General features: G+C 41.3%; 2 protein-coding genes across 7 annotated transcripts; both read left to right on the forward strand.

Annotated features, from left to right (window-relative positions):
- The first annotated feature begins 1,142 nt into the window (after positions 1-1,142).
- Positions 1,143-13,971, forward strand: rnf20 (ring finger protein 20, E3 ubiquitin protein ligase). 5 transcript variants are annotated; one of them, XM_017692132.2, is made up of 22 exons: positions 1,143-1,270; positions 1,995-2,157; positions 3,896-3,964; positions 4,090-4,188; positions 4,349-4,496; positions 4,802-4,987; positions 5,080-5,201; positions 5,292-5,438; positions 5,905-5,979; positions 6,079-6,198; positions 6,585-6,764; positions 8,201-8,336; positions 8,442-8,563; positions 8,674-8,773; positions 9,015-9,297; positions 9,425-9,542; positions 10,314-10,463; positions 11,545-11,757; positions 11,878-12,003; positions 12,225-12,365; positions 12,578-12,682; positions 13,230-13,971. In XM_017692132.2, exons 2-22 carry the CDS (start codon positions 1,999-2,001, stop codon positions 13,404-13,406), a joined length of 2,976 nt encoding a protein of 991 aa, XP_017547621.1. In that variant the 5' UTR covers positions 1,143-1,270; positions 1,995-1,998; the 3' UTR covers positions 13,407-13,971. The 5 variants fall into 5 exon arrangements, with proteins under 5 accessions (XP_017547621.1, XP_017547618.1, XP_017547619.1 ...); XM_017692129.2 differs by having other exon boundaries at positions 8,674-8,830; positions 13,230-13,406; XM_017692130.2 differs by having other exon boundaries at positions 1,156-1,312; positions 8,674-8,830; positions 13,230-13,406.
- A 131-nt stretch (positions 13,972-14,102) lies between these two features.
- si:dkey-74k8.3 (transmembrane protein 109) lies at positions 14,103-23,511 on the forward strand. Of its 2 annotated transcripts, XM_017692133.2 has the most exons (4): positions 14,103-15,001; positions 16,283-16,342; positions 20,164-20,266; positions 23,049-23,511. In XM_017692133.2, exons 1-4 carry the CDS (start codon positions 14,783-14,785, stop codon positions 23,408-23,410), a joined length of 744 nt encoding a protein of 247 aa, XP_017547622.1. In that variant the 5' UTR covers positions 14,103-14,782; the 3' UTR covers positions 23,411-23,511. The 2 variants fall into 2 exon arrangements, with proteins under 2 accessions (XP_017547622.1, XP_017547624.1); XM_017692135.2 differs by lacking the exon at positions 16,283-16,342.
- The last annotated feature ends 4,078 nt before the right edge of the window (positions 23,512-27,589 follow it).

A 27,589-nucleotide genomic window follows, 5' to 3' on the forward strand; every position in this document is an offset into this window, starting at 1 on the left:
CACACACACACACACACACACACACACACACACACACACACATATATATATATATATATATATATATATATATATATATATATATATATATTACATTGTATTAAGTTTTATTGTAAGTACTTTGACTCAGCATAACTTAAGCTAGTTTTTTAAATGCAGTTTTAAGGAATTATTATTATTATTATTATCATTATTATAATAATTATTATTATTAGTAGTAGTAGTAGTAGCAGTAGTCATAGTATTGAGAATTTTAGCTACTTACATTTACTATTATTATAATTATTTTACATTTTAGGTTTAAAATACTTGAACTGGTCATAACTATTTTTAATGCATTCTGAGTAGTTTTAACTATACATAAATTAAATTACTCAATGCTTTATTCTTGTATTGGTTTTAAGTAGTTTTAAAGACCCTGAAGCTATTACAATGTTTATTTGTCTGTCTGTATGTCTGCCCAGCGAAAGACTGGCGACCTGTCCAGGCTATATCCTGCCTTCTGCCTGATGACCACTGGGATAGGCTCCAGCAACCACCAACCCACCCCCCGCCCCCCCCCGTGACTCATAACAAGAAGCGGCTTAGAAGAGCTACTGTAACTACTTTTAACTGTATAGGAATATAAGCCACTTTTTATTATTTTTAACTACCACTTAAAATATATACATGTAAGCTGTGACCTTTTTATTGCAATGTAAGTCATTCTAAATACACAATATTTGAATGACTTAAAATGATAATCATTTTGTATACATTTTAAGTAGTTTTGAAGACTTTGCTCCACTTTAAATAGTTGTAATTCTACAGACTTTAAGCTAATTAAAGTCCGTGCTTATTTGCTAACCTAAATACAACCAAATATAAATACACAAACGTAAAAACGTTTATTTATTTCATTTAAGTAATTTTAAGTCATTTTAAAGACGCCCCTGGGAGAGTTGAGTCTGAATCACATCTCTGAAACGTTTCTGCTCCGTCTAAAACCACATACTACACCACTAAATAGTGTGTCAGACATAGTGGAGCACCATTAGAAGTCCGTTCATCGGTGCAGTGCGTGTAGTGTTGTAGTGCGTGGTTTGGGACGCAGCCCTGTTCTCTTATTCTCGTTGAAAGGTGGTCCTACCAGCACTGGGTGGCGCTGATGAGCTCGAGCTCGCCGCTGCGGGTCGGTTCCATTTCCGAGCGGTAGCTTTAGCCTGGCTCCGCATAAATGATTCTCAACATCAACATTTAGAAATTCACCCGTTAAACACACGCAGGCGAGGTTGGTACACATAGCAGAAGACCTCCTACACTCCTCCGTTAGGTGTGTGCTAGAGGGCGGTTTGGGCTGGAGCTGGTTTTATAGCGGTGCGACTCGTTTCGTTCGCTGTTAACTATCATACTAGCCAGTGTTAGCACGATGGCTAGCCGATTGGGAAGAGGTTTAAATTCGCTATAATATGGAATAATTGTGGCATTTTGTCAGTAATGTGCAGTACAACGTGTGCTAAAGATGTGGTTACGCTTTCAAAACTCACTTCTAACTGTGACTGCGTATTAAAGACAGGACTCTGCTTTCGTGTTCGCCAGCTACTTGTTCTGATCTTCCCGTTCCACCTTAAATGGTGCAGCAGTTCCATTCTCACGCCTCATGTTTCAGAGATCGCTTCTAGTTTAGCCTGTGTATTAAAGCCACAGGCGCCAGAAGGTAACCGCTGCAGCATTTAAGGTGGAGCGGGATAATCCGAATAACATATAACCTATTAAAGGGGATAAAACAGACACGAATGAATCGCTGATGGGCATCTAGTTCACGTTAATTCAATCATTTTGTACTAAAGCACGATTTAGGCTGTTTTTAGATAAGGAAATCGCGTAGAGATTTCAGTCGCCTCTCTTGTGTTTGTTTATGCCCAGCATCAGTTTCAGGCACTGTACACTGCAGCACTGCGAGCCACGAACCATTTCCACGTCTTTCTTACCATTTTCATGTTCTTATATTTCAGAGTCATGTCGGCTCAGAAGCGCCCCAGTGAGTCCGGCGGTTCAGGGCCAGCGGAGAAGCGCCGTGAGAGGGATGGAGGAGAGGAGGGAGAGGGGCAGAGCACCGGGGCAGCAGCCAGCACTGCTGTGGAGACTGTCATCAAACTGGGAGGCATCGCTAACTCGGTAAGACCTGGTTTCCTGTATGTGACAGCTGTGCCACACATAGTTTTCCTTTTAGTTTGGGAATTCAGCTTATTTAAGGTGCGTCCATTTTGGAGCAGCCATACGTGTCACCATGCCTAATGTCCAATGTTGTCAGCCAGTGGGGTAAAAAGCCCCTCAGCAGGGCCGTGGAACTCAATCTAGTGTCTTTGGGATGAGCTGGAGTGACATTTGTGATCCACAACAAATCAGCCAGCATCAGCACCTGACCCAACTTATGCTCTTGTGCCTAAATAAAGTCATGTGTAGTGTGAAGCCCAGAAGAGTAGATGCTGTCACTGCAGCAAAGGGGGGACAAACTCCCTTTTAGCACGGCCTCTAAAGAAATATTTGAAGAGCAGGTGTCTACAGACCTTTTGGACATGGGGTTGAGAGAGATGAAAAGACAGACATCGTTCATGTTTGTGAAATTCTTGTCGCCTATTTTCAAGATTTGCTTTTTTTTTAGAAACCCTTGAGCTCTGGTCACTGTCTGGTTTATAATTTTTCAGCTACTTTATGGTCAATTATAAATTCCAATTACAGATTGTATCCCATCTGTTGTCATACATGTGACAGAAATTCAAAATTCATTGACCACTGGAGTTGGGCGTCGTCCTGTAGTCGTGTCATGCTCGTATTAAGTGTAAGCTGTTTTCTAATATGACAAAAATGAATGGTGTTTTGGAAAACTGCAGCTGTGGTGTCCTGTGGTAAACTAAAGTGCCCAAGAGGAGATACATTTTGTCCTATGTACGTGTTACTGTCAAAGGAAAAGCCTATTGGCTTTGGAACATTTAGTAACCATACGGCATGACCACAAAACGCCTTCCATTTTCCTCATAGAGGAAACTTCTGGTTCCAAATATGGGCATAACGCTGACTACAGAACGACACAACACAACTTTAAGGGGTCTATTGGTCAGTTTATTATGACAGCAAGGCTGTTGAGCATATATTACTTTTGTAGCAGTGACCCTAACTTGGTAATGACATGGTAGTGTGTGGTACACACATTTGCAGACAGGTTCCCATGTAGCTGTCAGATTAAATACAGTGAATAAGTGTGTATAAGGTGTCACAACAGAATTGTGAATGAGACTGAACGTCCATTAGCTCTGTACAACAGAACACATCTGAAGTATGCAGTGAGTTTGCGGACAAAGCTTTGCTGTTCTGCAGATTCTTGCTCCTTGTTTTTGTTTTCTGGCTATGTTTTACATCATAAGAGCACATGGACTAAATGTACTGGCAGAAGCTCAGGAAATGTTGGCCAGAGGTATCTTATGTCCATTTTCCATCTAGTATCATGATATCGGAATCAGAATACTTTATTGATCCCAGAGGGAAATTGCATTGCATGTTTATTATTTGGAAAAGCCTAACCCCCTAACTGCTTCCTGGACGCTGTGGAAAGGGCTGCCCACCGCTCCACCTTCACTAGTGTGTATGTGCATTGGATGGGTTAGCCTGCAGAGGTGAAATTTCCCCATTGTGGGACTAATAATGGTTAGTTAATTAATCTTAATCTTACAAAAAAAATGACCCACTTTAAAAGAGCATACACATTTTAAGGCAGAGTGTGTCAAATTTGCGCGATATTTGCCATGTTCTTAAAATTGTTTGCTCTGTATTCTCGTTTAGAGCCTCAGATCTTTTTTATTATCAAATCACTTCAGCGATGCCTTGACAATCATGTCTGTGACTGTGTTTCTTACAGGAAGAGCAGGATATTAAAGCACTACAGGTTAAAAACAGAAAGCTGGGAGAGGCCCTGGACCAAAGACAGGTACATATGAATTAGCTGTGTACACACACACATGCATGAATGTACATACATGAATACTAAAATGACCAAACAGTGGAATCATGCATGTACTCTCACATACTCATGTATACTCCTCCTGTTTTAAGGTTATTGAGGACGAGTTGAGAGAAAGAGTGGAGAGGCTTGAGACTCGCCAGGCTACAGATGATGCTAGTCTGCTTATCCTTAACAGATACTGGAACCAGGTAAACAACTGAGGAGATGGCTAATATAATTCATGTGTTTGTATTACATATAACTGTATAGAACAGATCAACTTTTTCTTTGTTGTAACCCTAAGCATATGTAGCTTGATGTAGTTGCAGTTTATTTTCTAACACCAGTTCTTCTCCATGCTGTGTACAGTTTGATGAGAATATGCAGTTGATGGCTCGCCGCTATGACCAATCGGGGAGTGAGCCTGTCGACAGCCAGCCTGCGGAGGGGCGCAGCCTGAAGCCTGGAACACCAGAGCCAGATGGAGATTCCAATCAGGAGAGAGCGAAGGACCGAGGTGAGGGAGCACAATGAGGGGATGACCAGTTATGAGGACAGTTGCCTTGAAAGTTGTGAAAAAAGTGGTATCAAGATTCTGAGGTGTGCTTTATTCGTAATTGGGCATATTGAAGTGCACCAAGTTAGTAGAAACGTACTGCATCTCTCGGTATTTTGAGGTTAGCAATAGACTTAGCATGTGCACGGGCAACATTTTGAAACCACAAACCACCAGATGAGAAAATGTTGGTGCAAAATTTAAGCAGATTAATGCAGAACAATTATGACTAGAACTGTCTTGTGAATGTGTATGTTTTCTTTCAGGTCAACAGGGGGAAGCGGCAAGCTCATTCCTTGCCATTTTGGCCAGTAGCAGCAGTGAAGAAATGGAGGCGGAGCTGCAGGAAAGGGTGGAGTCCAGTCGTAAGCAAGCCAGTCGTGTGGTGGAAATTTACGAGAGCTTGAAGAGCACTGTAGATCAACTGAAAAAGGACTTGGAGTCTGGAACAGGTGAGATGTGCAGCATGGGACAATACAGACTAGTCTGGTGGATGAAATTCATCTCAGTGTTGACTGAAAACAACTCTTTATGTAACACATAGATGGAAACACAGCTCTCTGGGAAGCTGCTGCCCACCTCAACACTCTGCTGGCTAATGAAAATGAACATCTTCGTCAGCTGACTGATGACCTCATGCAAAAATATACTCACATGACCAACGAGGTCAGTAAGCAAGGATTAGTTACATTGCTGTGTGTCTGTGTGTATGAGGTATAGTGCTCAGTGTGTGATTCTGTTCATTTAACGTTTCAGTCCCGTTCCCTGGGCCGTGCCGCTACTCGTGCCGATAATAGAATCAGTGAGCTACAAGTGCTAATAGAGGAGCTTCAGTGGGACACAGAAAAGGTCCGCCGTCGGGAAAACCGTCTCAACACACACCTGGGAGAAGTGCTGGAGAGGGTAAGTGTGTTTGTATCAGCTTTCACCTGGCAGTTTCTCCAAATGTGCGTAAAAGCCTTGGCTATATATCATGGAGACTTTAGTGAACTGAATTGAATCCAATCATGGATTTAATTTTCATTAGCAGTCTCTGATAGGCTTCTGGGCTTTTGGGCTCTTTTGGTTAATCTGAAGTCTGTCTAATGATTAGGTTCACTTTGTGTCTCTGTTCTTTATTCTTAACAACTGTTGCCATTGTGTTTTGCTATGTGGTGTCAACCAGTGTAGGATGGGTTCTCGTTTTGAGTCTTGGTTTCTCCTCTGTTGCGCTTGGTTTGCTTACTATGAGCTTGAATCCATATTTCTCTAAATAGGCTTTATCAAACAGCCATACCTTAAGTCTTATCTTGACTGAATTGAAAACTTTTGTTTCCGTGCAATAATAGTTCGTAAGTTTCCCTGAGATGTGTGTATCCTCTTTTTCCAGGTAAACAGTAAAGGCTATAAGGTGTGTGGTGAAGCTAGCAGTGTGTGTGGGACCATCACTATTAACAAGAGAAAGGTAATAGAAATGCAATGAGTGTTGAGCATCCAATTTCTATGTGTTTATAACTTGATTTGAACTGCCTTATAAAAAATTTCTGTCACTCACATTTTTCAGTTTGAGGAGATGAACAGCGAGTTGGAGGAGAACAGGGAGCTAGCGGAGAACCGACTCAGTGAGCTGCAGAAACTGCAGCAGGACCTCCAGACAGTTGTCCAGGAGAACAATAATATGAAGGTACACACATCTGTCTACCTTGACATAATCCAGTCTAGCTTTTCAGTTTAGTTCCTGCAGCGACAGCCAAGTATCTTTAAATGTTAATGTAATTAGTTTTTAATGTAATGAGTTCCAAATAATTTGTGTGTAGTAATGTAATTATTTCAAATAATTTTAGAACATTTCTATTGGTTTGTTAGGGCTGAACTTTTCACAATCTAAATGGCAGCTTTGCTCAAATGATGTAGAAAAATTAAAATAAAAAAGATACATTTGTTGTTTTTAATATTGAGGTGAACAACAGTAATTTCTAAATATTACCAATTTGTTGACATTACTGCTCTCTTTTTGTCTATGGAGACTTTAACATAGTATCCCCCCCTCTGTATTTGTTTACCACTCAGATGGAGCTCCTGTGCAGGGCTGAGGGACTTGTGAGGGAAACTGCAGAATATCGATGTTTGCAGTCACAGTTCTCTGTACTTTATAATGAATCTTTGGTGCTGAAGGCCCAGCTAGACGAGACCAGAGCTCGCCTCAACACCACCAGAGCAGCCCGCCTCCGCCAGCTTGACCACATGGAGGTACATGCTGTTTATGTCTGTGTCTGATTGTGTTGTAGGGGTGCGGAAAAACTCGATTCTTAGATGCATTACGATGTGGACAGGAACGATTCTGAATTGATTCATAAATGTCAGTCGATTTTCTAAATTTTTAATTTATAATGTAACGTTAATGGAACGTAAAAGGTGGAACTTCAACACACATGGATGAGGGAGAAATCCAACCAGCACATTGTGCATTAAAATCCAGGTTAGGTCAGGAGTCACAACCCAAATGTTCACAAGAGACATTTTGTCCTTTCAACAAAATCAGACCTCCTTGGGAGCCACAACATTTAATGCCCAGCATGTCTCGGTGTGTGTTAATGTCCTAGGTTAGTATAGCCTAAAAATATAAACGAAAATGCAGATTTACTTTGTTCTGCTTTAAGCTTTAGCTGTAGCCGTTTTCCTCCCATCTCTGCCAGAAAACTTTTCCTCAAAACTAGAGCAGTTTCTTTCATTCGGCTGTTTTACGAGGCTGAAGTCACTTCTTTCTTTCCAGCTTCCTTCTTGTTCGAATTTTCCAGTTCCACCTTATAGGCTGCATAAGGCGCGGAATGAAGTGCTGCACCATTTAAGGTGGAATGGGGAAATTCGAAAGAGAAGCGATTTCATCTTCGTAACTTTTTTTTAGAGAGAGGCAGTCTCTCGTTACAGATTTAACGTACCAGAAAACCAACTGCGGTGCTTATAAATGTGAATAAGTCCATTCATCTCTAAACGTTCGTGTTGCATCTCTGTTATTCCATTCGCTACTAACCAGGCGAGGCTTCATTGTTATGTGATCTGCATCTCAGTCGTTGAGAACCAGGGCTTTCGCGCTATGCTGCACACCTTGGAGGAGAGATTCAACGTCCAGTCTCGAAGATATTTTACTTACACAGCCACCCCCCCCATCCCCCACTTTCTACAATGAGACCAAAACCGAGGTTATAAAATCACTAAAGAAAACAGGCAGGACGGTTCTAACATGTGTTGCGTGAACATCCATTACCACAGGATCTTCTTTCACTGTAACAGCGTATTTTATTGCAGATGAGTGGTAGCAGTGTTTGATGTGCTCCAAACAACAGCAGTGAATGAGAGTCTTTCAGTTCACTTGCCACATCACTCCCATTTGATATATTAATATAAGATATTGGAAGCAAATGCATTATGGATCATTACAAATACTTTGCTTTAAAACTACCAAGAAGGTGAAAAAAAAATGCATCGATAATTGGTTTATAATCGCATCATAGCCCTTTCAATCATAATCGAATCGTGAGGTGCCTAAAGATTCCCACCCCTAATGTACTGTAATTATATGTAAAACATTGCCATGGAAGTAGATATGTGAATAACTTGGTATTGAGTGAACAGTATTGCGAATAGTAAAGAGTAAAATCACATTTGCTCTATGTGCTCTATGTCAGAATGACGAGGTGTCGCTGCAGCGTAAGGTTCGTACTGAGGTCATTCAACTGGAAGACACACTGGCTCAGGTGCGGAAAGAGTATGAGATGCTGAGGATCGAGTTTGAGCAAACACTCGCCGCCAATGAGCAAGCAGGTATTTTGCACTTTGTGTTTTAGTCTGATATGCTGTCCTTCTCTTATCTCTCCAAAACAAAGAGACTACTTTCTCTCTGAACATTTCTATTGTTCTGTGTATAAGGTCCAATAAATCGGGAGATGCGTCACCTTATCAGCACACTGCAGACCCACAACCAGCAGATGAAAGGAGAGGTGGTCAAATACAAACTCAGATTAAGAGAGGCCCAGCAAGAACTCAACCAGGTGAGAAAGAATAAAGAGGAGAGATGTGTTTGTAAGAGGACACTGGCTATAAGTTACTAGAATAAAGCAGGTAAAATTTTTAATATTAATAGATTTTTTGTCTGACATAGCTCCGTGCTGCTAAGGGCAATCCTGCTGTCCAGTCACAGTCGAGCACGGAGATGGATATAAAAGAAGAGACCGCCTCCCCTTTACCACCTGCTGTCTCTGGTAATGTCATAGTGAAAGCAGAGCCAGATAATGGTTCGGCCACGCCCACAGGTACTGGTAAGACCTGAGTAAAAATCTAGTTTTTTGTTGCCTTGAACTAATAAATCTTATGTTTTCATCTGATTAAAAAACCAAAACATCTGTGTGCTTAATGTACTGGTGAAGAATGAGGAGTGTAGTGAATAGACTAGCAGATTATAGACCATTATTGATTGGTTGTCCATTGTTTGCCTTTCTTCAGCAGTGTCGGTGAAGACGGAACCCGGAACTGAACTAGAAGCAACAGTAAAAGAGGAGGAGAAAGAGAAGGAGAAGGAAAAGGAGGAGAAGAAAGAAAAAGAACAGAAAGAAAGAGAGAGGGCACCTCGTGGGAGTAGTGCGAGTGGAGCAGTCAAAGAGGAGAAGGAGAAGCCAGGCACTAGCAGTAGTCAGTCAGAAGACTCTCCAGCCGAACGCTGCACAGTCATTGGAGGACCCAAGCGGAAGGAAGTGGAGCAACTGAAGATTGTCAGGGCGGAGCTGAAGTAAGTTTTGCAGATGATTTTAATGATGCTTGATACTTAGAGGGATCAGTATAAGAATTGATGAGGTACTAAAACGAGGAGGATAATAATCAATTTTCTGACATTGTTAATGGTGATGACTATGCAGGAAAGCCCAGGAGTCACAGAGAGAGATGAAGCTCTTGTTGGACATGTATCGCTCTGCGCCAAAAGAGCAGAGGGACAAAGTGCAACTCATGGCTGCGGAGAAAAAGGCCAAGGCTGAGGTACAAACGCACAAACAAAATGCCACTCTTCCAATCAAACACTTGGTCCTAAACAACAAGCGAAACAAGTGAGCAACAAAGGCTGAGCCAAACCGCTCTTATAGTCAACAAAGCTGTCTACACCAGCTGTAGTGTGTTTAGGCAGGGATAATTCTATTTTACTTATGGTATTTAGACTGCTGAAAGTTAATGTTGAAATAAACTATAATCTGTCATACATGCTATAAAACAAATGTCCCAAAGCACAGCTGGCAAGTTCTGTCAGTAAAGCAGCTGTTTTCTGATAGGTCTGTTTCTTTACATTATGACTTGATATTTACTTGATGTTTCCAGTGTAGACCTTTTTGAAGGCTTTGCGATGGGCTGCACTAGTACACTTAAACGCTTTTAGGGAATGGTATAAGGCAGGGTTTGCTGGACCTGTTCCTGGGTTTTTACTACCTACACAGTTTAGCTCCAAACCTAATCAAAAACACCTGATCATGGGTAAAGAGGGTTTTCATACCCTCTTGATTTGTGGAAATAAAAATCAGGTCTACCTCTCTACATGTCTCACTTTTGAAAAAATCAGACCTCTGTCCATGCTAAAGCAAAAAAAAAAAAAAGGTTTGTGCCACTTCAGCCTGGTAATGTGAACATATCCTGATAAACACAGAAACGTATAGAAGCAAAACTTGCTAGTTTAATGTTGTCAAGAGTTACTTTGGGGATGCATAAAATTGATGTGTGTTTGTATTAAATACGTGTTTTTTTTTTTTTTTTGTTTGTTAGGCAGAGGAGCTGCGCCAGCGATTACGTGATTTGGAGGAGAGAGAAAGGAGAGAAGGGAAGAAGATGGCAGATGAGGAGGCTTTGAGGAAGATCCGCTCAGTAGAGGAACAGATTGACATCCTCAACAAGAAGCTTTCCCTCGCCAAGCAGGTGTGTGTGCATGAAGGACCAAGTGAGGCTAGTGGCATAGCAGTGAGGCTGTATGTGTATGTCAGTGTTGTTTCGTCATAGGCAGATTTTTAACTTTTTTTTTTTAATTTGGGTAACACTGGTATTAACGACACAATAGAAGCCAAATAACATGCTTCCAGCACTGTATTTAGTCAGAACCTGTCAGTACCATGTTCCACAGTCCATACGAGGAATTTTTTTTAATATCTTGGTGAATTAGTAGAGGTCGATTATACTGGTTAATTCAATTTACCATTTGGAATTATTTTTAAGTTATTTTGTCATTATCATTATACTGGTCTGCAAATAAGTGCAACTAACATGATGTACAAATACTTAAAAACACGCTGATTCCCTCACATCTTGTGTAGTGGCTTGCTGAGGTATCTTAGTTCAGTGTATTGTCAAAGGAACAGACATCAGATTGTAATGAGTTAATGGAAGAAAATGGAGTGGAAGGAAAAGCCAGTCTGTTAGGGTTAGCTGTTAACCTAGAATGGAGACTAGCCGGCTTTCGGCGCTCCTCACTCGGCCAACTGCTTCAGGTGATGCCACAGTCTTAGCCTACAAGCCGAGGTGTCTTGGCCAAAACAGACAGTATGAATGGCTTATAATATTTATATTGCAGTTCGAGTGCAAGAGAAGCGCATATGAGACAAATTACTTTCATACATAAGATATAATTTAACACCATTTTGGCTGACTTTGAGAGGCCTCTGTGGACTGTACATACGCTCATTCCCTCATCTTGTTAGGTTTAGAAAAAAATATTGAGCAATATCTGTCTACATGTTCATTCTCCTCATTCTCTCCCAAAACATTTTAGATTTACTTAATTTACATTTGTTGTGAAGTGAAGGGATGATTCACTTAATTGTTGACTAATAACATCTGAATATTCAGAAGGCAAGAGCTGCGATTCATCAGTTAACATGCTTTTTGTTAAAACTGAGAGGAAAGGAGAAAAAGAGACTGTTTTCTTTTTCTCCTTTCCAGCAACATTCCTAATAATGGTACAGCAGTGCTGATAGTTATGGCTGGTGTGATGTATGTTCTTCAGGAGGAGGACGCCCTGCTGAGTGAGATGGATGTCACCGGGCAGGCCTTTGAGGACATGCAGGAGCAGAACATTCGCCTGATGCAGCAGCTCAGAGAGAAGGATGATGCCAACTTCAAGCTGATGAGCGAACGCATCAAATCCAACCAGATTCACAAGCTACTGAAAGAAGAGAAAGAGGAACTGGCGGACCAACTTCTCACGCTCAAAACCCAGGTGGGTGTGCCTGGAAACAACAGGGGTCCCCAAGATTGATTACCTGATGGCATGTCATTAGCAGTGTGTGACTAGTAAATATTTGAATAAAGATAGCAAGTTTTGCTCTTTGTATTTCAGGTGGATGCTCAGCTTCAGGTTGTGAGGAAGCTGGAGGAGAAAGAGCGCCTCCTGCAGGGCACGATAAGTGCTGCAGAGAGAGAGCTGGCTCTGCGCACGCAGGCGCTTGACATGAACAAACGCAAGGTACACACCCTCCACAATCATACTGAAAATATGTAGGCACGTGTTCAGTTAGATTTACATTTTCAAGCCTGCAAATGTTTAAAAAAAAAAGTTTATTTTCTTTGGCTTGTTTCAAACCATGGTATAAAAAAATAATGGCATACAACTCTCATCATTTAAGGGTAGCTTAAGAAAGCACCCCATGTACTACCCTGAAAAGTATCTGGTTCTCTCTTTGCCAGGCTCAGGAGTCTGCTTTGCTGTCGGAAGATGTACGATCTCAGCTGGAGTCCGTGCAACAGAGGCTCACTGCAGTCAGAGAGGAGGTCATTGAAAACAGCATCTCCAGAGAAAAAGAGTCCTTCAATGCCCGTCGTGCACAGGTACACACAAGAATGCAGACGTAGACGGTGGTGGCAGCTTTTTTAAGAACTATAGTAGTTCCTACCTTGGGTATAAAGGACTAGAATATTTAAAATTACAGTTACTGAACTACTACAACAGTACATTCAAGTACAACATTTTTTTTTGGTTGAAATTAATAATATAAGCCTATGTTTATATTATTATTATTTTTTTTTTTTTTGTTAATTAGGAGGACATCTCCAAACTGCGCCGGAAAATTGAGAAGGCCAAGAAACCTGCTGAGAACATTCGCAATGGAGATGAGATACTTAATCAGGAAATAATTGAATACAAGGTACAAAAAGCAGCTTGTTTTGTCTTGCTCCCGAAGTCACAGATGTTTTCAACTGTTTGGGCACCACTTGACAAATTACATGTTTTGTTCATTTGTAGAGTGAAAAGAAGTAAACACAGTCTTTGTAACCAACTATATTTAAACAATAACATTTTCCGCAAATGTTATTGCACAGTTACTTCACATTTAATTACCTTGAATAGGAAAAAATGTTATTGTAGCATTTGCAAGTTTGGACAAACTTCTGGTTTTAAGGTCTCAAAACTTACTAAACCTAAAGGCTTTGAATGGCTTGGTTGGACTAGTGAGGCAAGCCAAGAATAGTCACTTCTCTGACTTGTCAAGCCTTGCGCTAACACTCAGCAGCCATAAGCAGCTGGCTGAGGAATTGCAGCCGAGGTTGTTTGATCTTTCGATTAAAAAAAAATCCATAAAATATGTAATTTGGGCCCAAGTGTGTTTGCATACAACTTGTATTCTTCACGCTGTTCACTTGCATCAGCATTGTTAATTGCTGCGGAAACGGAATGCCTCTTGTTCTTTGCAGGCTCGTTTGACGTGTCCTTGCTGCAACTCGCGCATGAAGGATGCCGTATTAACGAAGTGCTTCCACGTCTTCTGCTTTGAATGTGTGAAGACGCGGTATGACACTCGCCAGAGGAAATGTCCCAAGTGCAATGCGGCCTTCGGCGCCAACGACTTCCACCGGATCTACATCGGATAAGCCGACGATCCACCACATCCACAGCTTACTGGTCCGCTGCGCCACCCTCGTTTCTGCCTGACTGGAGTGGTGTTACTTAGATGTAGATGGATTTGCAGTGCAGCGTGGTTCTTGACCAGCCACAAACACCATCAGCTGAAACTCTACATTCCATCACGTTTCCAGGTTGTGAAGCAAGTTAGCCATTTAGGGTTCAGGGAGGGGATTTGGCCTGGCCGCTCAGGCCTGTCTCAGCTGTCCGTCTGCCAGAAACTGCTGCTTGTGTTAGAGGGAGCGTATCAGTTGGATTCCTTCGTGCAGGAACTGCTCCGACTTGCTTTTGCTCTCCATTCCAACCCATTCGTAACTGGTTTTGCTTCATAGCCCTCAGTGGACCAGGGGCTTGGCATTAACGTTATTAGTGATAGTCCTGAAGTACTGCCTGATAGACTGCTGAGTGAATCATTTGAAGTGTCTTAAACTTGTTTTTTTTGTACTTTTACTTTTTTTTATTTTCAAACCTGCCTAGTTATGATGGTTAAGTAATTGCTGTATCGCAATTCATTAAAAGTGCTGTCAAACTGTGCTTCGTTTGTCTTCTTCTAAAACTTGGTGAGCTCCCTGTATGGTCTCCTTCCCCGAGTGAACACTCCTCCTTGTTTGGGGTTTAATCCTCCATATGCCTCCCTCCCTCCCGCTGTTCTCCATACAGCCACACTCTGCAGTAGGAAGGCTTCGAGTTCAGCACCTGCACACTTGTCAAAAGAGGACAGAAGCGGCCAGTAAGGAGGACCAGGAGTTTTTTCCCTTTTTTTAAACACTTTCTGAGAACAGAACTAGTAGACTTTATATGAGCAGCTTTTATCTCCTGCGTTTGCAACAATCCGGGCAGGTTTAGACGCTTTTCTGCAACGTGGAGCGTTTATTTGACATTTTATAACCAGATAAGAACAAGATTTTCTTCTTTAAACTGACAAAGTCCAAATGTAAGGATTATTATTTTTACTTCGAGCTAATTTTAACTCCTTCAATACCAAATATAGTCAACGGGGGATTATTTTGGAGTGGTCTTGGCGTGAATCCGATGCGCTTTATTAAGCTCTGCCCAATACAGAGTGAGGAAACCCAGCGCCTCACTGGACTGCATGATTTGTGAAGCTCAATAATTCATAATTGGACTATATTTCTGGCGGTTACTGCGTGTTTACTGATTGTAGCACTGATCTAGACCGTCACCTGTCTTTTGTGGCTATAATTGCAGCACTTATTTATGTAATTGCCGTATTTAGAAAGCTGTTTGTGCTGGCTGATATTCGTGTGCAGGATAATTTGAACTATTTCACATTTATACGTTAACCGATTCACAAAAGTCAGTTTTGGTGTGGTAAAAAAACGGCATGTCTTACCACACCGGTGCCTTAACGTGTTGGAAGACCTGGCTGGGCCTGCTCCTCCTGGCTGTGACCGCGGGGTGCCGTGAGGACGCCTCACAGCCTCAGGAGCCCCCCAGCGCGGCTTCGCCCAGCTTCGCCTCCTCCTTCACTGAATACATGGTCCCGGTTCTCGGCTACGTGGAGTCCGTGGTTGGGACGCAGGTCATGAAGGCGTGTAGTGAGGTGAGCTTTAACCAAACGAACCTTGGTTTAATCGCTTAAATGGGACATAATTAAATTGTTGTGTTGTAAACAAATCCATGTGTGTGTGTGTATATATATATATATATGTGTGTATGTAAAAAAAATTATATATATATATTCTTAAGTTTTGGCTTAAAATGCATTCTAATGTATTCATGGCGGAGGTGTATGTTTAGGACGTTTTAAGACGATTTTCTGCAGAATTAAATTAACTCGTGCAGTAATCCAGAGTGGTTTTCATGGGAAATGTTTCTAGAGAGATGTAGAGTTGTTCACAGTGGTGATGATGGGAACCAGACGTCTGAAGCGTTTAATATCTGTAAGCTACTCCACAGAAAGTTTTTTCAGTGAAATATTTACAGATAAACAGCCTGTCTGAAAACAATAGTTTTGAGATATAATTAAAAAATTTAAAAAACAATATTTATTAATAAATCAATTCCTTGCGAAGAAGTGTGTAAGGAGGTCAGGAGAGGCAATGAGGTAGTTATGATATGATGTGATGAGTTAACTATCTTGTGATCTCAAGATAACAACTGGGTAATCTTGAGATCACAAGATAGTTAACTCATTATCTCAAGACAACTTTATCTTGATATCGCAAGATAGTTATCTTGTTATCTCAAGACAGCTTTATGCTGATATTACAGGATAATGTGAAGGGTGTTCTAAGGCAAAATCTTACCCACAGAAAACATATTTTTTTCTGAATTTATTGCTGATTTGCCTTAATCAGCGATACATACAAAAACTCTGAAGACGTCCAAGTTCAGTGGTCATTTTGTATAATAGATAAAATGGCTAAATTTAGTGTTGTAGACATTGCACCCCTGGATCCTGTCACCACCACTGTAAAGACAAGTAAGTTTCCCTACAATGCAAGTTTCCACACAACTTCTGACTGCAGACCATTTTGAACTATTTTGTTTACGTCTCAACAAGTGAATTTTTGTGTAAGGTGGAGTTTGTGTAAGGTGGCCTGTTTCCTCAGTTAAATCCTTCCCATTTCTTAACAAGTACTGATTCAGATTAACGTCTTATTCTTATTTTATTCTGCTGAATCCATCTGGGTTGTATAAATTTGTTCATTGCTCTCTCCTTCCCTCTCTATGCCCCTCTCATCTCGCCCTGCATACCCACTAATCCTCATTTAACCCCCTTTCACGCCCCTCCTCTCCTTTGCCCTAATTTCATCCTCTCTTGTGCTTCCCCACCCCCTCCATCTCCTCACCCAACTCCCTGCTTCTCTTTTTGACCCAGAAAGCAGTAGGGTACCTTGAATCAGTGTTTGGGCCAGACAACGTCAGTGCTATTGCCATGGTAAGAGCTGCAGAGCGATCATGTGGATTGACTGCTTAGCTTGTGTACATGCTCCGTTTCAGCATGTGTGAAATGAAAGCAACAGGTGTGGAAGTGTATTGTGCAGAACCTCCTGTGCACTGTGATTTTATTTAGTCCAGCTGGCCATCTGTCATATTGAAACACAGACGAATGTGTGTGCGCATGTAGCAGGTGTTAAATACCATAGTGTTCAGCAAACGAGCAGCTGACCTTGTATCAGAGAGGGTAGTATATTTGTAAGTGTGTGCAGTGTCAAGTGCATGGTGGTCATCTGTACGTGTTTTGTGTGTAAAGGGAGGGCGGCGGGTGTTCAGCTGTCACTCTGACAATCTTGAACAAATGTCCTTTACAGACTCCTCATTGTGCTCACGCTACACAAAACACATGCACAACACGAGAGAAATATACATTTGCACATTCTGGTACACCCAGCTTGTACATGCATTATTTGGCCATTGTATCGGAAACACCTGCACTTTGTAAGTTTACCGTTACTGACTGTAGCTCCTCTGTTGCACTGGTTTGCCTCTGCCCTGTCTGTCTGTTGAAAGGGACTATGTTGGACCAACCCTGACCACATTGAAATGGTAGTAACGGTGCACAATATGATGATATTTCATTTATCCATAATAAATTGCATCACATTGTGCTTTGAGAAGGTCGTGGACGCATCCTTAAAGAGCGTCGACCAGCTGCATGTTTCGTTATAAAGAGAGCACGGTTAGAGTTGTATGCAAAAATTTGTATACCTCCAGTCCAATGAGGTGGTTTGTAGATTTATAACCTGAAAATGAGTTAAGCAATCCTTTACGGAGAACACACTTAAATACAGAATTTTTCTGCAAATTTCAGTTTTATATTGAGCATATATATTGAACAAAACCTTGTATGTCCAAAGAGGTAACTTTACAGGACAAGGAAAATCATTCTTAACTTTAAATAGAATTAAATGGAGAAATGCCCCCCCACCCCCACCCCAAGTCACTTTGGATGAAATTTCGTGTGTGTTGTTTCATCCATCATCAAATTTGAACACGTATCTCCATTTTTGTCATTTTTCAGTTTTTGACATAATTTGAAAATGCATGTGGGCCTTTACTTTGTGTGTAAATTTCATGATGACTGGACCAAACGAAACATCCCAAAAAGATTTGGAAAGACGCCTGGTTCCACTGACTTACATTAAAAATAAAGTATGTTTTTTCCTTGACAATAAAGACCACTTGACTTAACTTCCCTCCTACCATGCTGCAGTAGGCAAGATGGCAAAATATATTACATGATATATATATTATAATATATAAAAAACCTGAGTTTTACATGCGCTCAGGGTTATTACAGTTTATTAAAGGTGTAGTAGAAATTTTTATTTTATGTTTAGTTTTTATTTAATTTTAATGTTAGTTTTAGTTTTTAGTTAACAGTAGACATTTGATAAGGGTAGAATAAATTAACAGCACAACAGACTGAGCTTGGCTCCAACTTTCCTTAAAGATGGACAAACAGAAAGGATCCACGTAAACACTATTTTCATACACTGAAAAAAATAAAGCACTTCTATTTTATTTAGTCAGTGGGTCAGGGATGCGTTAAGTTAAACTATATATATATATATAGCTATTGTTGGAATGAAACTTTGTATCTCCAAACCGAAACTTTAATAAACTGTAATAACCCTGGGCGCAGTATGTAAAATGCAGTATGTCTTTTTTATATATTATAAAATATATATCATGTAATATATTTTGCCATCTTGACTACTGCAGCATGGTAGGAGTGAAGTTAAGTCAAGTGGTCTTTATTGTCATTCCTCAATATAACTTGCATGCTTTGGAATGAAATGCCATTCTTCAGGGACCCAAACACACAACAGCAGCACATCACACAGGACATACACAAATACACAAGCCATTAAAAACTACACAGGACAAAACTACATACATATGGGCTTCATATATATGTATGCATGTGGAAGGAGGTGTTGAAAGTGTTTTGGGGAAGACACCCCAGCAATATTCTCAGTGCAGTTCCCATATCAGGCAGTGAGACAGCTGGACAGGACACTCTTCACTGTCCCCATGACGAATGCAGTGAGGATGGAAGGGGCAGGTTTGCTCTGTTCATCTTTTGGAGGAAGTGAAGTGGCTGGTGGTGTTGAGGGTCCAGGTGAGGTTGTTGCTGATGTGCACACCAAGGAAGTTCTTGCTTTTGTCTCTCTTCGTAGTTGAACCATTGATGTGCGGTGGAGAGTGATTACCGCGAGTCCGGAATTCAACTACCATCTCTTTTCTTTTATCAACATTATAAGATAAATTGTCTCTGCACCTCCGCCCTTTATGCTCACTCACCGGTGTTGCTTATAAGACCCACCACTGTAGAAAAAGAGTACTAAACCTTTCCTTAAACTCATTAAAGGAACACAAATTGTCTCTAAGAACGGTTTTGTACTTTGGGATACTAATATGTGTGTGTTGACAGCAGGTGCTCTGACGGGACCTTCTGACTCTGACGGTGTTGTGTGTATGTTACGCTGGTATTAGGGTATCAAGTGCAGCCATGTGCATTAACTATCCACTGTGACAGATTACTTGGTTACACAGGTGTAGTTACAGACACCTGTTCCTATGTACACTCACCGGCCACTTCATTAGGTACGGTTCAGTTACTTTTTAATACAAACAGCTAATCAGCCGATCACATGGCCGCAACTCAATGCATTTAGGCATGTAGAGGTGGTCAAGACAACTTGCTGAAGTGCAGACCGAGCATCAGAATGGGGAAGAAAGGTGATTTAAGGGACTTTGAACGTGGCGTGGTTGTTGGTGTCAGATGTGCTGGTCTGAGTATTTCAGAAACTGCTGATCTACTGGGATTTTCATGCACAACCATCTCTAGGGTTTACAGAGAACGGTCAGAGAAAGAAAAAATGTCCAGTGAGCGGCAGGTGTGTGGACGAAAATGCCTTGTTGATGTGAGAGGTCAGAGGAGAATGGGCAGACTGGTTCCAGATGATAGAAAGACAACAGGAACTCAAATAACCAACCAAAATTTCTGAGGAACGTTTCCAACACCTTGTTGAAAGTGTGCCACGAAGAATTAAGGCAGTTCTGAAGGCAAAAAGGGGTCCGACCTTTTACTAGCAAGGTGTACCTAATAAAGTTGGCAGTGATTTGTAGTCTGTGTCAGTGATCCCATAGTTCATCAGTCGTCAGTGTTTTCTGACTACAGGATTCTGTTGGCTGGATATTTTTGGTTGATTGACTGTCCTCAAACATCAGTGACTCTGATGTTTTAAAACCATCTCCAATTGTGCTACTGCAATACCCACTACCATTGGTTGGTGTCACTGCTCTCTTAAGGATGGTCCACCACCCAAATAATCACTGGTAGTCCCATGGTAGTTCCTTTGTATTGGTGGATGGTGTAAAGTGAGGCTGAGAAATTGTGCTACAGTCTGTGATTGTAAACCTATAAAGTGCACCAGTGTGGTACGTGTTTCTGATAAAATGGCCAGTGAATGTAGGTATGAAATAGATGTACTTAATAAACTAGTAACAATTATTTATTCTTCACAAACCCAAATCTAGTTGAACTGATGGTTTTATCATGTCGGTGCTTATTGAATCTCATTGTGTGTCTAAGTGACTCCAGCAGCGTCTGGTTAATGATCGCTGAAGCACTACTGTTATCTCGTTGTAGTTAAAGCCCACCCCATTCACAACCATCCACTCTGCCATGCTCTTAAAGTGGACACGTCACTGATTGGACCCCTCTTTCTGTTTCTGTCCTTCCGTGTGTAGTTTGTGGAGATGGTGCTCCGGTTTGTGGCAGAAGGAGCTGCCAGCGGACTGAATGTCATCGCTGTTTATGTGTCCGAGATTCTTCGTGCAACCGGACTGGGAGGTGAGTAGCCCTAACTTTTCTTCTTTAACAAGGTGGTTTAGCACGCTGGATCTGAGGCTTCATTTTTGTGAGAAACAAGTCAGTTAACACAAACGATACAACAGTGGGATGGTTTGACAGTGATCTGTTGAACAAGTTGTTCTCAAGCCCATACAGGTTCAGGGTCCAGGGTTGCGCAAGAAAGGAGTGAACTTATTTTGCTAGCGCCTCAGGGGACTGTCCAAACCACACAAACCACTGACTTTGTCACCAGCTCAGCCTCATAATTAGAAACTGCACTGAAAAACAAATTCCTGTCCTTCAGGCACGCACTCTCAGAGACAAAGAAAGGAACACCCTTTTTCAGTCGCCCGGTATTAGTTTGGTCTATTTTTGTAAGTGTTTATTTGGTGTTAGATATCAAACAAAAGTACTCTTCATATCACAAACGTTTATTATATTTACCACTATTGCTATTACTACTACTACTTATAATAATGATGTTTCTAGCCTATTTTTGGTGATTGGGTGAGCCATTTGTTTCCCACTAGTATTCCATTATACAATATGCAACATGCATGTAAATTAAAGGTAAAAGATATTTTTAGACAGAGGTAAAATGTCCTTCACAACAACATGTATGCATGTTTCAGATAAATCAAACCTGCAAATCTACAGCACCTCGTATTTCTGCATGGCCCAGCCCACAATAACTACAGGGTGAGTCAAAAGTAACAGGACACTGTTTTATTTAATTTTTTTATGCTGTCACAAGCCTCCACGATGCAGTGCTGAAGGTGGTGTTTGTTGCAGATTTTCTCAGCAAACACAATTTGTTTGAGATGACCCCAGAGATAAAAGCTGATAATAAAATAAAAAATAAAATAAAACCTTGTCCTGTGACTTTTGACTCACCCTGTACACTTTACCTTGAAATATAACCATCAAACTGTCCCAGAAATTGTATTACAGGTGATTCAAAAAGATTCATCTGCTTTCAAAATGATTTATTTCACTTGTAAATGATGCATTAGAACAATGCAGTAAGTTGTAGAATATATAAGGAGCATGTTAACACGTTTATTATGTAACTTTACAAGTGCTCAGTCTGAACCTCCTCCTCCTCCTCCTCCTGTACGGACATCATCAGCACCAGTCAAACTCATCCCGTACTGGATTGAGCGTGTCAGGCGTCGCTGCACTCATGGCTCTTTCAGTGTGATTTCGGAGATCATCCAGTGCTGTGGAGCAAACGGCGAACGCTCTGAGCTGCTGGAGATTCACTGCCCATGAAAATCAGGCTGTACAGTTCTGACGGATTCACTCTTATTGAAGTGGAGAACGCAGAACGCTTTCTGCTCAGGGGTCTCATCTCCTCTCAGACTGAAGGGAGGAATCTTCCACTGACAGTCAGAAACTCTATGACCCCCTGTTTCAACTGGATTGTGAGTGGTTCCTAGACACCTCATGGTTATAAAAGCATGGAGCTTTGAAATCAGATGAATCTTTTTGACGAGATCAGCCTCTATTATTTCAAAAAATGAATTAATTAAATGAATTAAAAAATAAATAATCCAAAATAATTATAGAAAGTTGTATGCAAGAAGCCAAATACATGTTTAGTTCATTTTAATGTGTTGTTTTACAGTAGCGCGTCATCGCATGCCTCAGCCTCACTTGTTAGAATTCACACGTATCTGTTGTTTGTTTTAATGCATTAATATTCTCACACTACATTACCCAGCATGCATTATGCAAATACGTCATACAAGCACTGGGAATCACTGTGGTGTCAAGCAACCCTGACTGCTAGCCTAGCTACTCAAAATCATAAAGGAAAACAGAAATGCTATCTTTATTTAATGTAAAGACAGGTTTTTACCTTTTCAGCCAAAGAAAAGGAGTCAAACTGAGTTATGATGTTTAGATAGCCAGGTTTTACAGCTTCAACGTTAATAGCTTCTTCCTGCATTCACCAGCTAATGAAAAAAAAAAACTGAAATAACCGTTTTGTCATTTTAAATTACTCTCAGAAATCCACCCAAAACTAGCTGTAGTTTTTTTAAAGGGCTTGCCACCTTCAAAATACACCACCAGAAGGAGGTTTTCCTAGTCTTTAAACTGAAGACTACTGCAGCTCCACTGTAGGAGGGAGCGCTCTTTAAACGTTTTTTATTCTTTTGTTAATGTTTTATTTTCAAATTTGAAATCACTTAAATAAAAACATCAAACTAAGAACACACAAACCTGATGCAGCCCAAAAACCCATTAATTGTTTCCAAAAAAAGGAGGGGAGAGAGAATAAAGAAGGAAACAAAAAGTGCATTTAGGGTCATTTTAGAGTTCCCGAGTCACGGCTGTGCGACCTCTCCATTGTAAAAATATCAAGCTTCACTGATGAGCAGTGTTTAAAACATGGTGGAGAAGCTGATTTCCAATTTAAAAGACCTTTCAACCCTTTTAGCCGCAAACATGCCATCCATTAAAGCTTGTTGAACATATGGGAAGGTAGACGTTGAATTGGAGAATCTACAGATCGCAATGAGAGGGACAGGATGTGTGTGCTAAGCATTTCAGAGAGCCTCTGAAAAATACTTAACCAGAAGTTCTGCAATAAGGCCAGCAAGACCAGAGCAAGTGACCAGAGATCCTTCGTCTGCTTTACATTTATCGCAGACTGACTTTTTGAATAGTAAAGTCTATGAATCACAAACAACTGATATCTAGAGCTTATAGAGCAGCGTGACATCCTGGACTCCTCAACGTTTTCTTTTTCTTATCTTTCTCTGTTCTGATGTTCCAGATCCAGTGTCCATCCCACACTTCACTGCTGAGGGCGTGTCCTCGGTGGTCAAGTGCGCATTGCTGGGAGTGATTGCTTACTGGCTGCTGTGTGCTGTGCTGCGTGTTGGAGTATCGTTGCTAAGGCGAGTCTTCTGGCTCGTGAAAAGCATCGTCGTCGTCTGGCTCTTCATCCGGATCATCAGTGACCCGACTGCAGCGCCCGACATCACAGCAGTGCGGGTGTCGTTACTGGTCATTTTCTGTGCTGTGGTGAGTGTGGCCTCTGGGAGCGTTAGTGGGACAAACTCGGCCTGTCTGGAGAATCGGCTGAGCACCTTGGAAGGAAAAGTCAAAGTGATGGAGAAGAGGAAAACGGAGTGATGTGCGACTAAATAAAACAAGAGATAGAGGAAAAGAGCAGAGGGTGGCCATGTAAACAATGGGACTTCATGTACTGGAATAAAACAGTATTTTGGTGTGTTGCTGAGTGGAAAACTATTTATTGTGGATCCCTGAACTTGTTTACTTTAGCGTCCACATAAATATTTTATGTTCAGTTTAGCTCTTTAAGTTAGCAGAGAAACAGAGAAAGCCTCACTTTAGTAAAAAAAAAAAAATTTACTGTTATTAAAGAAATAGTTTTGTGAATTTGCACCGATTGACGATTAGCCTGTCAATTTTGAGCATGTTTGGTGTCTGAAGTTCTTGTTTAGTTTTGTGCTGGAGCTTTGAGGATCATGCAGCTAACAAGCTCATAATTCATAATATATTATAATATATAATATATTACTAATCACCTTTACTACTTTAGAAACATGTTTTCAAATCACTGGAAGTGACCGATTAGGAAAGTTTATCCTAAAACCCTGCTGCAGCATCAGGGTACGCTTATAGCTGCAGTTTGTACTTTTGTCCACCAGGTGGACAAAAGAGTTAAACAGCTTTAAAGTAACACTATGTAGGATTTGGGGATTTGGAGCCCTCTATGGTGGCGATATGCAATTGCATGCAAACTTTTTGTAATGTTGCTTGTGCTTTTGCCCCCGACAAGTATGTGAATCAGACTTTTGCGAGCGTGTTGAAAGAGAATTCGAAGAAAACTCAAAAAAGTCAAAACTTGGTGAAGGATCTAAACATCAAACCAAACCTTCTTTTTGAGTTTGTGCATGTGGCGTAAATATGTAAATATGTTTGTCGCAATCCTAAAAACTTGAGCCTAATTCGTCCCGAGTCCTGTGAGTTCTAAAAGATGGTTTCAGGCTTTACTGGGTGACTCACAGTGGTGCACACATCATATTTTAAGGTGTTCATACTCAGTAATGCTACTTTCAGGTTTTAACAAAAATATGACATAGTGCTGCTTTAACTAATAAACCGTTTTCTGATACAGTGTAAAGGAAAACTATGGAGCCCCGCTGGTGATAACCTGTATAAATAATAATAATGAGTGGCCATGACTTAGTAAGCTGTGATCTTGTTCCCACGCCTAACTCATGGCCACAACTTAATCATCTCATTCACACACCTTATTAAGTCGCCCACACCTTATTTTTATTTGTACTCCGTAGAAAACTTCACTACTTCAGAAAGTTTGATTTGGCCACCTGTGGCAAATGCATGACTAAGTAATCATGCAGTTGTTGAGTAATGTCAAACATATTTGCTTATGTGGTTTCGGACATCTTGGCTGATCAGCTATTTTTGGGAAAAGGGGAAAATTGTGCATATTTGATCATCTGTAAAGATTATTTCATGACTTTAAAAACAAGGCATCATCAGGGGTCAGTTTCTATAAGCAGTGGTGAACGGAGCTATTGGAAATCACTGCCCTGCACATTTCCTGTTATTTTCCTGACCTAACACACCTGGAGCCTCTTTTATTAAACATTCAAACATGCAGCTTTGATCCTAAAAATTATTTATAAATGATGAAATTATGACACGGGCGGCACAGTGGCATGGTGACGCGGTGGGTAGCGCTGTCACCTCACAGCAAGGAGGGCCTGGGTTCGATTCCCCTGCCGGGTGACTGGGGTCCCCTCTGTGTGGAGTTTGCATGTTCTCCCCGTATCTGCGTGGGTTTCCTCCGGGTTCTCCGGTTTCCTCCCACAGTCCAAAGACATGCAGTCAGGCCAATTGGACATGCTAAATTGCCCCTAGGTGTGAGTGTGTGAGTGACTGTCTGTGTCTGTCTGTCTGCCCTGCGATGGACTGGCGACCTGTCCAGGGCGTATCCTGCCTTTCGCCCGAAGACTGCTGGGATAGGCTCCAGCACCCCCCCGCGACCCTGATGGAGAAGCGGCTTAGAAAATTGATGGATGGATGAATTTGACACTAAAATATATACATTAATGAAGTCTAGTCATTGTAATTGCACAATTATACATTGCAGTTGCAAGTGTGTAATGGTTTAGTGGTCATGGCGGCTTATACGTGGGGAAAAAGTGAAAAGCTTTCAAAAGCCTTGCCACTAGGGGGCGCAGGAGCCTGAGCATTACAGTAAACTGTATCACCACTACCATCAGTCTCTTAAAACCGTTGGTGGATCAGAAGTGTTTCAACACCTCAGTGTCACTGCTGGACTGAGAATAGTCCACCAATCAAAAATAGCCATTCATGTCATGTGCTCACTGATGAAGGACTAGAGACTGACCAACACAATCTATAACAGATGAGCTGTCATCTCTGACTTTACAGCTACAAGGTGGACCAACAAGGTAGGAGTGTCTAATAGAGTGGGCGATAAGTGGGCACAGTGTTAAAAAACTCCAGCAGCACTGCCGTATCTGATCCACTCGTACCAGTACCACACACTAGCACACCACATCATTGTTACTGCAGTGCTGAGAATGACCCACCGCCCAAATAATACCTGCTCTGTGAGGGTCCTGTGGGGGTCCTGATCACTGAAGAACAGGATGAAAGGGGACTAACAAAGTATGAGAGAAACAGATGGACTACAGTCTGTAACTGTAGAACTACAAAGTGCAAAATGGACCAAAAGAGTAGATACAAAGACATGGTTTTAATAAAGTAGCTGGGCAGTGTATTAAACACACTATAAAACGCTAATTTAAAAATGCAGTCAAGAAGAATTTCAGTTTAGTGTAACATTATGCACAATAAAAATAGTGATTTTACTGTAGATTTGTTTACCTTAATTAGGTTGGTATTAACTTTAATGTCCCTGAAGTGCAGCTTGTGAGGCTCTATCATCCAAATAAAAATGAGAAAAACAAAAATGAGAGAATTGGGACAACTACACATTACACGCCCAGGACATCCTATTCTAAATCCATAGGCATTAGTATGGAGTTTGTCAGACACAGGAGGTGTTTGACGGGGTTGAGGTCAGGACTCTGTGAGGTCCAGTCAAGTTCTTCCACACCGAACTCACCGAGCCAAGCCTTTATGGATTATGCTTTGTGCACTGGGGCTCAGTCATGCTGGAACAGTAAAGGTTCTTCCCCAAACTGTTCCCAAGTTAGGAGGATACAATTGTCCCAGATATCTTGTTATGCTGAAGTATTGATTTCCCTTCACTGTAACTAAGGGTTCCAGACAACCCCTGAAAAACCTCATATCATCATCCCTCCTCCACCAAACTTTACAGTTGACACAATACAGTCAGACAGGTAATGTTCTCCTGGCATTCACCAAACCCAGACTTGGCTATCAGACTGCCAAATGGAGAAATGCGATTCATCACAGAATATGATTCCACTGCTCCAGAGTCCTATGGTGGCGCTTTACACCCCTCCATCTGACACTTGGCATTGTGCATTTTGATCTTAGGCTTGTGTGCAGCTGCTTGGCCATGGAGACCCTTTCTGTGAAGCTACTAATGCACAGTTCTTTTGCTGATGTTGCTTCCACAGGCAATTTGGAACTCTTTGGTGAGTGATTCAACAGAGGGTCAGTAATGTGCACCTCAACACTCACCGGCCCCACTCTGCGTCATGGCTCAGCTGTTGTTGTGTCCAGTCCACAATAATAGCACTTACAGTTGTCTGGGGCAGATCTAGCAGGACAGAAATTTCACAAAGTGATCTGTGGTAGAGGTGGCATCATATGACAGTGCCATGTTTAAAGTCACTGAGCTCATTAGTATGGCCCATTCCACTGCCAGTGTTTGTTAATCTAGACTACAATAATTAGGAGGTGTGTCCCAATACTTTCGTTTACATAGTGTATCTTGGCTTATCAACTACATTTAGGGGAAAGTTGTCACTTGTATCACTTAAATGTAGTGTGCTGCACCTAAAAAGACAGAAATCATATATGGGTCACAGTTATGATGAACTTGTGTTCGAAGTTCACAATAATAAAGATGTGTGCCTGAAGTTGCACTCTAAGCAGTGCTCAGCATTAACAGCTCCAGCTTCACTCAGAGCATAACTTAAAAGACTGAACTGAGCTTCCCCTCTTGGATGGTGCTGGAGCTGTTTTTATGACCCAATTCTCACCGCTTCGTATTTTTATAGACATGTTTTTCACTCTTGCTGTTCATCTACACCATGAATAAAAGAAGCACGCCACCCTCCTGCTGAGAGGAGAATC

The sequence above is a fragment of the Pygocentrus nattereri genome, chromosome 8 (genome assembly GCF_015220715.1).
Source record: "Pygocentrus nattereri isolate fPygNat1 chromosome 8, fPygNat1.pri, whole genome shotgun sequence".
NCBI lineage: Eukaryota > Metazoa > Chordata > Actinopteri > Characiformes > Serrasalmidae > Pygocentrus > Pygocentrus nattereri.